Source organism: Crocuta crocuta, unplaced genomic scaffold, assembly GCF_008692635.1.
Source record: "Crocuta crocuta isolate KB4526 unplaced genomic scaffold, BGI_CrCroc_1.0 scaffold323, whole genome shotgun sequence".
Classification (NCBI taxonomy): domain Eukaryota; kingdom Metazoa; phylum Chordata; class Mammalia; order Carnivora; family Hyaenidae; genus Crocuta; species Crocuta crocuta.
In genome coordinates, this window is record NW_027536465.1 from 379,811 (window position 1) to 389,894 (window position 10,084).

At 56.1% G+C, this 10,084-nt stretch overlaps 1 protein-coding gene across 3 annotated transcripts in view; it reads right to left on the bottom strand.

The window, feature by feature from the left end:
- Positions 1-9,793, bottom strand: part of SLC43A1 (solute carrier family 43 member 1) — a 22,267-nt gene extending 12,474 nt beyond the window's left edge. Inside the window, exons 1-5 of one of the 3 annotated variants that reach the window (XM_077748796.1) lie at positions 9,721-9,793; positions 8,311-8,477; positions 1,344-1,521; positions 1,185-1,240; positions 947-1,023 (exon numbers count right to left, since the gene is read on the bottom strand). In XM_077748796.1, coding sequence (XP_077604922.1) covers positions 947-1,023; positions 1,185-1,240; positions 1,344-1,521; positions 8,311-8,464 — 465 coding nt within the window. In that variant the 5' untranslated portion in view covers positions 8,465-8,477; positions 9,721-9,793. Of the gene's footprint in view, positions 1-946; positions 1,024-1,184; positions 1,241-1,343; positions 1,522-8,310; positions 8,478-9,025; positions 9,056-9,128; positions 9,215-9,720 lie in introns of those variants that run through there. The other 2 variants (XM_077748794.1, XM_077748795.1) reach the window with 2 other exon arrangements.
- Between the last annotated feature and the right edge of the window lie 291 nt (positions 9,794-10,084).

Genomic DNA, 10,084 nt, shown 5'->3' on the forward strand with positions numbered 1-10,084 from the left:
TGCGCTGCGCAGGGCAGGGCAGGGCAGAGGGAGAGAAGGGATCTAGGGCCCCAGGCAAGCTGCACAGCGTGGAGAAGGGGCGTCGCAGGGGGCGGGGAGGAAGGGATCCGCTTCCTTCGAGAGAGTTGTGAAATATCCCGGACTGGAATTAAAGGCAGCTGCTGGGTGAGGTGAAATTGGGCCCAAAACACCCAGTTTGGCGGTCAGGACGGGTCAGGGCGGCCGTCATCCGAGATAAACAGTCCTAAACAGTCCGTGGCTGGCCGGGCCAGAAACCCCTCCCCCACCACACACTCATCAGCCTTTAACCGCCTGCCTACAGAGACACACACAGAGCAGCACACACACAACACCACACACATTTGCAGGAGGCCGAGCCACGTAGAAAAAGTCGTTTCTGTAGGTCCAGCAAGGTCAAGTGTAGCAATTTGACCTAATACCCTCACAAACACATTCACAACTGCGCTGGCCCGTGCCCATGCAGAACATAACACATACCCGTGGCACACACACACGCACACACACACGCATGCACACACACAGGCTGCACCCGCCCTGTCACTCTCCGGCTGCCCAGTTTTATTTTCTTTCCAGCACTTCTGACTGCTGATATAATGTATTAGTTTACTTGTTTGGGGAAGGCTGCCTCTTCGCCCCACCCGGGGAACGGGAGTTCCAGAATGGTGGGGAATCTGGCAGTTCCGCTTGTGCTGTGGCCCAAGTGCCTAGAATGGAGGCCAGCAGACATTGTCCGCTGGGGCCACCTGACCCCCCAACACCCACACTTCACATCCCCACATACCCAGCGGCCTCACGTCCACCCTCGGCTGCAGCCTGCACAGGCATTTGCTCTGCATCCACCTGCTCCTCCCTCACCTCCTCACTCACCCCTACCCCCACCCCACACCTGGGTGCCCTTCTGCCAGTTGGGGCCTGTCACACTCACCGTGAGTGAAGAGAATGTTAGGCAGATGCCGCCGAAGCCATTCAGGGACAGCGCCAGGAATATCAACGGAGACAGAACTGGGAAGGGGAGACGGATGGGTCAGGGCATTTGGGGAGCTGTGGGTCAGGGCATTTGGGGAGCTGTGGGAGACCCAGGGCAAGAGCTGGAATGGCAGGATGAGCCACCTTCATCCCACCCATTCTTTTCTCATAGGTGTGCGCGAGGTCACACAGCTCACCTCTGGTGTCCCAAGAGGCCAGGGCCATGAGGGTGCAGGACGCAGCAAAGCTGGCGCTGTGGAGACCCAGGGAAGGAGATGGGGTTGGCCGCGAGCACGCTGAGCCTCTCCGCCCCCCGCGGCCCCCCGCGGCCCCCCGCCGCCGCCCGGGCCCCTCACCTGCCAACCAGCCTCGTGGGCCGGGGGCCAAACCGGTCCATGAGGATCCCCAGCGGCAGGGTGGTGGCGCTGAGCACGAAGGAGCCGATGGTGAAGCCCAGGTTGAGCATCTCTTCCTGACGGTCACAGCTGAGCCACTCATGCTGCTCAACCTGGGTGGCATTGGTGGCGTTCGCAGCTGAGGAGGCAAGGGAGGGCTCAGCGCGTGACAGCGGGTGGCAGCGGGGCGCAGGAGACAAGGGCCTGGGGTGCGGGGTCCTGAGCTCAAACCCCATGCTTCAGACCAGGTGACTTCAGGGGTGGCCTACAGTCACACCTACTCCGGTGAGGACTTGTCCTCAAGGCAAAGTGCCAACTTGGGAGTCGTGACAATAAAATGGTTAGTAGTGGGGGAAGGAGGGTGATTCACTTCACTCAGTGCTCACCAAGTCACGAGGCAGCTGCTCCCCTGCCCCGTTCATTCCCCAGGCATCACTGCCAAGGGCACACTCAGGGTGCGCCAAAGGCAAACAGACCAGGGTCCAGATTCCCGCCACTGCCCCTACTAGCTGGGCAACCTTGGACAAGTAACATCCTCTGAGCCACAGGCCCTTAGCCTGTAAAAGAAAGCGGACACTACCTAAGCCGTATGCTCCTTGCAATATTCACCTGGGAGCTTGGGGGGGGGGGCACCCGGGGGGCTCAGTCGGTTAAGCTTCCAACTTCAGCTCAGGTCATGATCTCGTGGTTTGTGAGTTCGAGCCCCACATTGGGCTCTGTGCTATCAGTGCAGAGCCTGCTTCAGATTCTCTGTCTCCCCACCCGCCCCCAACTCCCCTGCACTCTTGCTCTCTCTCAAAAATAAATAAATATTTTTTTTAAAAAATTCAGCTGGGGAAGGTGAGCTTTGCACAGAGCCTGGCCCAGCCAGAGAAGGTTCTCCTGAAACAGCTGACGAAGGGGTACAGCTGACAGAGGCTCACGATGCAGGGAGCCTCTTCTCTAGGTCCTGGGGATCCCACAGTGAGTAAGAAAGGAAGCCCTCGGCTCTCATAGGGCTTATATTTAGATACTAAACAAGTAAACAAACGGATGCTGATTTAAAGAGTGACAGGTGACGTCAGAGCACCTGGCTGGCTCAGTCAGCAGGGCATGTGACTCTTGCTCTCAGACTCATGAGTTCAAACCCCACACTGGGCATAGAACTTCAGCTGTAAAAAAATAAAAATAAAAATAAAAAACGTAAAGAGTGACGGGTGCAATGAAGAGAACAAAACAGAAGGATGTGACGGTGCCTGAATGCTAGGAGAGGAAGCACCGCCCTCGATGGTGACAACGAGTCCTGGCTTCAGATGCCCGAAGCGCATGCAGGCAGCAGAGGGGTGGCGTGACCTGTGTGTTCACACAGGGAAGAACATGAGGAAGAAGTCTGCAGCCTGAGTGCTGGCCAGCCAGGGCAGGAAGCACCCTGGGCGATAGGGAGCTGCGAGGGAAGATAAGGAGAGTGCTCAGGCCCGCGGAAGAAGCCTGTAAATTTCAGGCTGGCCCCGTAGTTCAGTGAATGTCCCCATCATGGTTCAGTTCTCCACCAGGTGTGTCTACAAACACCTGCTGTATGCCAGGCACTGCACTAGGACAGTGGGTGAAGCAGGAAGAAATGCAGAGATCAGTTAGGCCAGATGCTGAGGTATCAACAGGTGACCAGCAATGACCTGCACCCATGTTTTGCTTGGTGTGCAAATTTTAATTGGGTGCAGTTTAAAATTGGGAGCTATCCCATAAATGGGACCCCTGGGTGGTTCAGTTGGTTAAGCATCTGATTTTTTTTTTTAATGTTTTATTTATTTTTGAGACAGAGCATGAACAAGGGAGGGGCAGAGAGAGAGGGGGACACAGAACCTGAAGCAGGCTCCAAGCTCTGAGGTGTCAGCACAGAGCCTGATGTGGGGCTCAAACCCACAAACTGTGAGATCATGACCTGAGCCGAAGTCGGATGCTCAACCAACTGAGCCACCCAGGCGCCCCTAAGCATCTGACTCTTGATTTTGGCTCAGATCATGATCTCAGGGCTTGTGGGTTCAAGCCCCGCATCGGGCGGGCTCCGTGCTGACGAAGCAGAGCCTGCTTGGGATTCTCTCTCCTCTCCTCCTGTCTCTGCCCCTCCCCACTCACGTGCTCTCTTGCTTTCTCTCCAAAGAAATAAACGGGGAAAAAAGGAGTTATCCTATAAAAATCTGGCTTCTCGTTAAGAAATCAGAAAACCTGGGGTGCCTGGGTGGCTCAGCTGGTTGGGCATCCGACTTCGGCTTAGATCATGATCTCACCATTTGCTGAGTTCAAGCTCCGCACTGGGCTCTGTGCTGACAGCTCAGAGCCTGGAACCTGCTTCAGTTTCTGTGTCTCCCTCTCTCTCTGCCCCTCCCCTGCTCTCACTCTGACTCTCTTTCTCCAAAATAAATGAACATTAAAAAAAAAAAATAAGTCAGAAAACCTGGCCATCGCTGGAGCTGAGTAAAGGTCACCCCCTTTTTACCAGGTCTTGCCCTCTCTAAGCCACCCAAGTCCTCACTTCTCTTTTACCTCCTAGACATTTGCCATCTTAATACCTGCTCTGCTTTATTATTATTATTAATTATTGTTATTGACTGTTATGAACTGCCTAGCCCGGTTGGCATCTGAGTTTGCATCCCCTGAATTAGACACTGATTCTACCCCTCAGTCTTTCACCATCAAATGGCACCTCCCCTCACACAAGTCCTACTAGCTCCCGATTAATGAACACCTACTTTGTGCCAGGCTTTCTCATATGGTATCTCTTTCGATCCTCACAGCCTCCCTACAAAGTGAGCCCAATGACCCCCCACCCCCCCACTTTACAGAAGACAGGGCTCTGAGAAGCACACCAGCTCACAGTCACACAGCTTCATACAGGCGGGCTTATAGTCGGACGCAAGACGGTCTCTCCAAGGGCCAGCCCTCTCCCATCCACCCCAGGGCCCCTCTGTCCTGAACACGACGGCTCAGGGCGCTTCCCACGCGCCTGCTGGTGCTGGCGAGGAGATGTGCTCAGGGGGCACGACAGCCCAGTGGCCTGCTAGCAACTCAAGGTCGGTCAGTGCACCTGTCANCAGGCTAATTTTTTTAAATGAGTTGATGTAAAAGGAAGCATTAAGTCAATAGTACCTCGGACACGGCAAAGGTAAAATCATGAGAGTGAACTACACGTGACAAGATGTGCCAAGCCCTGGAAAGCAAGACCATGGAGAAACATTCACCTCTGGAGCCCCGCAGAGCACAAACTCCGGCTTCACTAACCATGTTGCTGGGACTCCGAGACTCTGTTATCCCAGCTGTGAAATGGGGATGGTGGTCGGCTGCAACCCTGAGAGGCTGGCTGGCTCGGAGGACTGCCACACGTATGTGCTCACACACGCACACGCACACATGCACACACTCACAAAATGATCCCATTTTCTGAGTCTCTCAGGATGGTGAGCCCCTCCTTGTGCCCTGATGCTTCACTTTCCTGCAGTTGACAGTCACGTTCATCGAAACCTCCGTAGGATTGGGCTCTAGTTGGTTGTCCTGCCTATGGCAGGAGAACTCTAAGCTGAAGGAGGTTGGAGGGGGCTGCACTATTCCCATGAGGACTAGGAGAGAGGTCCTGGAGTCAGATCTGGGGTTGAATCCTTGCTCTGCTCCTCAGCTGTGTGAGCTCAGGCAAGTTGCTTGGCTTCTCTGAGCTTCAGCTCTCTCTTATAGAAAACGTGGTTAATAGTCACACCTATATCACAGATCTGCTATGAGGACTGAAGATCTACCAAAGACTTGATAAGCTTTACTCATTATTTTATCATTTGGGCACTTCTGCTGGATAAAGAGTAGTTAGGTGTTAAACTGATCTGCCCCTGTCTAAATTCTGAGTAACAGAGCCCTCTTCCAACTGTGACACCCCCTATGGGTGGGCCAGCCACCCACCCCAGGGCGTACTTCCAGAGAGAACAAAAACCACTGAGAAGACAGAGGCTGTGGCCAGGGAACCCAAAGCCGACCTTAGGGAACACCCCGACCATGAACTCCACATTTGTTTAACAACAGCATTTGGTGCTCACATCATTGCTTTGTGGCAAGGAGGACGAGGAGGATCCACTCTGTTTACAGACTTAGGAGTGGAGACCCAGAGAGGAGGGGTGACTGGCTTAAGGTCACACAGCAAATGACGGCAGAGCTGGGTCTGGCACCTAATTATGACCCCTACCTGTAGTCTACGTGTTTGCTCTCATTGCATTTTCACAGCGGTCCCAGGGGGTAAGGAGTATCGGGCCCATTTTACAGATGGGATAACAGATATTTAGAAAGTGAAGTAAATATCTGAAAGAAGTCAAGCAACACATACAATGGGAAGCCATGCTGCCTGGTTCTTTTCACTCCGTGGGGACCCACATTCCTGGTCTGATTCTGTGTGCTTGCAACCCTGGACAGGGAGGCTGGGTCCACAACGAATGAGGCTTCAGGAAGCGGAAAGTGAGTGCTTTTGATAGGGCAGCATGACTGAGGCAAAAGGGGGTACAGCAGCCTCCCCCCATCAGCCCAATGGCTGAGGATTTAGGCTCCAGTCACCTGAGTAAGGGGAGGAGGGACACGCTGTACCTTGCTTTCCAACAGTAGACAGGAAGTTCTGAGAAAGGAGGGTTGGCTTGGGTCACCTCCAGGTCTCTCAGACAACTGGGGTCGGACGCACACTCAGCCTCTGGTCAACTCAAAACACTAAGTGGAAACTTCACATCACATACAGAAATTACCCGCAAAGAGACCCAAGATCTAATGTTTATTTATTTTTGAGAGAGAGACAGACAGAGTATGAGAAGGGGAGGGGCAGAGGGAGACAGAGACCCAGAATCCGAAGCAGGCTCCAGGCTCTGAGCTGTCAGCGCAGAGCCCGATGCGGGGCCGGAACTCACAAGCCGTGATTTCATGACCTGAGCGCCCCAAAGGGACCCTAGATCTCAATGCAAGAGCTGTAACTGTAGAAACTCTTATCCTAGATTAGGCAATGATTTCTTAAACATGACACCAAGACACAAATGGCAAAGGAAAAGACAGACAGATTGGACTTCCTCAATATTAAAAAACCTTTCGTGCTCCAAAGGACACCATGAAGAATGTGAGAAGACATCCCACAGCGGGGAGAAAAATCATGCAAATCATGTCTCTCATAAGGGACTTGTACCTAGAATATAAAAACTCTTACAACTCAATAATCAAAAAGCAAATAGCCAACCTTAAAAATGGCCAAGGTAGAGGCGCCTAGGTGGCTCAGTCAGTTAAGTGTCTGACTTCAGCTCAGGTCATGATCTTGTGGTTTGTGAGTTCAGGCTCCACATCAGGCTCTGTGCTGACAGCTCAGAGCCTGGAGCCTGCTTCCCATTCTGTGTCCTCCTCTCTCTCTGCTCCTCCTCTGCTCATGCTCTGTCTCTTGCTCTCTCTCAAAAGTGATAAAGAAAATAAAAGAAATAAAAATAGATTCTGTGACTCCCCGTTTCTCGGCCCCTCCCCCACATATGCTCTGTTTTTCTGACTCTCAATAATAAACAAATGTTAAAAAATAAAAAAAAAAACTGGAGTGCCTGGGTGGCTCACTCAGTGGGGCGCCTGGGTGGCTCAGTTGGTTGAGCATCCTACTTCAGCTCAGGTCATGATCTTACGGTTCGTGGGTTTGGGCCCCTGTCCGCCTCTGTGCTGACAGCTAGTTCAGAGCCTGGAGCCTATCTTTGGATTCTGTGTCTCCCTCTCTCTCTGACCCTCCCCTGCTCATGCTGTCTCTCCCTCTCAGAAATAAATAAAAACATTAAAAAAAAAAAAAACTGGCCAAGGCAACTTCAAAGACATTTCTCCAAAGAAGATATGCCAAGGGCCAAGAAGCACCTGAAAAGATGCTAACCATCGTCAGTCACTAGGGAACTGCAAATCAAAACCACAAAAGAGAGTACCTATAGCCACTAGAATGTCTGTAGGAAAAAAGATGAGTAATCATCGGTGTTGGTGAGGATGTGGACAAACTAGAACCCTATACACCACTGGTGGGAAAGTAAAATGGGGCAGCCACTGGGCACCTGGGGGGCTCAGTCGGTTAAGCGTCTGAATTCTGCTCAGGTCACGATCTCACTGTTCGTGAATTTGAGCCCCATGCATTGGACTCTGTGCTGACAGCTTGGAGCCTGAGTCTGCTTCTGCTTCTGTGTCTCCCTCTCTCTCTGCCCCTTCCCTGCTTGCTCTCTGTCTCTCTGTCTCTCTCAAAAATAAATAAACATNACCAGATGGCCCTGTGCAAGCATCAAGACCATTCCATGACAAAGTCTCCGGGGAAAACAACCAAGAGGGACCCCGACTCTTCCCCTCCACTCAGGAGCTTTAGAATTCCTACTACTCCCACACTGGGGGCCACCAGGGAAGCCCAAGGAATTGAAATGGAAAACAGGGTCCCTCCACAGTGCCTGGCCTGGAGGAAATGAGGCTCATTGATTTTGTGTGGATGGGTGATTTGAAGACCTGGGGGCTCAAAGTTCTGGAAAAGGAGGGGCACTGGGCCCGTTATAGTCAAGTGCACTTTGTAGGCTCTCCTTTGTCTTATTTAGCCTTACAGGAGCCCTGGTAAAGAAAAAAACTCCGACTCGCAACTGGGAGCCTTCTCCTTCTAGAGGTCTCCATCTTGCTCTAGACCTGAGGCTGCCACAGGGTCTGAATGCCCAGCAGGATACCTGGCATTCAGTGAACCCTAGATTAGATAAACGAGGTAGAGGGGGCAAAAGCCACCCCTCTCTAGATGAAGTTTGAATTGGTCAAGAAGCGGGACTGTCCCAACGCCTGCGCAGTGCTTGTCTTAAGCCGCCCCGCGCTCCTATCCCCTGAGCCTCGCGTTCTTTCCCAACTTCCACCTTCCCCTTCTGCTGCACCTGCCCCAGCCCAACGCGCCCCTGCTCGGGCATACCTGAGCACAGGATGGAGTAGAAGCCCTCCTTCTGGAGCATGATCAGCAGGGAGCCCCAGCCCAGGAGCACGGCCGAGAAGAAGAGGTTCTCCAGCACCGCGGTGCACGCCATCCACCAGCGCCTGCGGTACGCCTGCTGCAGCGTGGGGGCCATGCTGGCCGCGAGCCTGCACGGGAACACTGCGCTGAGCAAACGGACCCCCCCCGGCGGCCCGGGGAAGGGTCTCGCATCCTGGTAGCCCCTGAGACCCCCTCGAACCGGCCCGCGAAGGCCCCGGGAGCCCTGGGCTTCCCGGCGCGTGCCGCCGACCCGGCTCTGGGCGCACTGGCAGTGCCAAGGGCTCCCGCGGCGCTGGGCTCCCGCGGGGCCACTATCGGACACAAGGAAGATCCTGTCTGAGCGCAACAGATTCCTGGCGCGCCGCCAGGCTCTTCCACCCAGGCCAGAATGCGCAGAGCCCGGCCCCCGGGGCCCAAACCCCCACTTCCACCCAAGTCCCCGAAGGTCAGCAAGGGGCAGGGCGCGCTCTGAAGCCACCGCTGGCCAGCATCCGGCCGCCTGCGCCAGGAAGAACCCCCAGAAGCGATCAGGAGGAGGAAGGGGAAGTCTGGGGCGAGCCTGAGATCCACCCCCCTTTCCTGCGGCCCCGGTAAGACCACTCCTCTCCTCCCGGACCCGGACCCCGCCGGCCCTCCGCCCTCCCGCTCTCCGCACCAGGCGCCCCGTGTCCCCGCGGCCTCTCGATCCTGGCCGACAGCTGCCACGTGGCAGACGGCCCCGGGCGGGCCCTCCGGCGCCCCCGGCGCCCCTCACTCACTCGGCAGGGCGCAGGCCACCACGCGGCGCGCATCCGAGCCCGCCCGCGCTCTCGCGTCGGGGATGGGTGCTCGCGCTCCGGCAGGAAGTCCCGCGGCCGCTGACTTTATAAGGGCCGAGCTACCCGCGGACGGCGGGCGGGGGNGTGGGAGGAGACGGGACACGGGCGGCGCGGGGGCGGGGAGCGGCAGAGGGGAGACGGATGCCGCTGAGAGGAGAGGGACGGGGAAGGGCAAAGGGGGGAAGGGCGCGAGGGAGGGGCGGAAGACGGCAGCCGCGGCTACCCGGGACCTCAGTGCCCTCATCTGTGAAATGGGGCTCTGGGTTCCTGCGCGCCCGCAGGTCCGTTCAAACTCCGGCAAGAGTGTTGCTCCAAACTGAGGAAGTGCAGCCGAGGGGAAGAAGGGTACCCCCTCGGAGGAAAGGGAGGGAGGGACGCGCCTGGAGAGACGCGACCGGGTGCCGCGGGACACCACGGGCTCGGGGGAGCGAGCGGGTTTTTTTGGGAAGCCTGGGAGTATCGGTGGGAGCCGGCCCGTGGGGCTCTCTGCGGACCCGCAGGCGGGGACCCCCTAACCACACCCACCGCTCACCTCTGGTGGGGGTCAAACGCGCCTCCCGCGACCGCGGACGCCTCCAGGAGCGCGGAGCTTCCGCGGCGCGTCCACACTCTGCGCCTGTGGTCGCGCGGGCCCAGCTCGGAACCGCACCGGCGCGCGTACTTCTCTGCGCGCAGGGTCCCGGCCGCCTGCGGGACTCAGCGCCGCACTCCGGTGTTCTTGCCTCCTCTGCCCCCTCGGAAGAAGTCGGGGAGCCGGGAACTCGCCAGGCACCCCTGATCCGCGAGACGGGGCATAGGCGGAAAGGATCCACGACCTGAATACTTATATTTACACCGGTCCCGGGCTGCGCCCTGAGGTAGGGGCGGGGGCTCCCTTCCCTTCCCCTCCCCCTAGG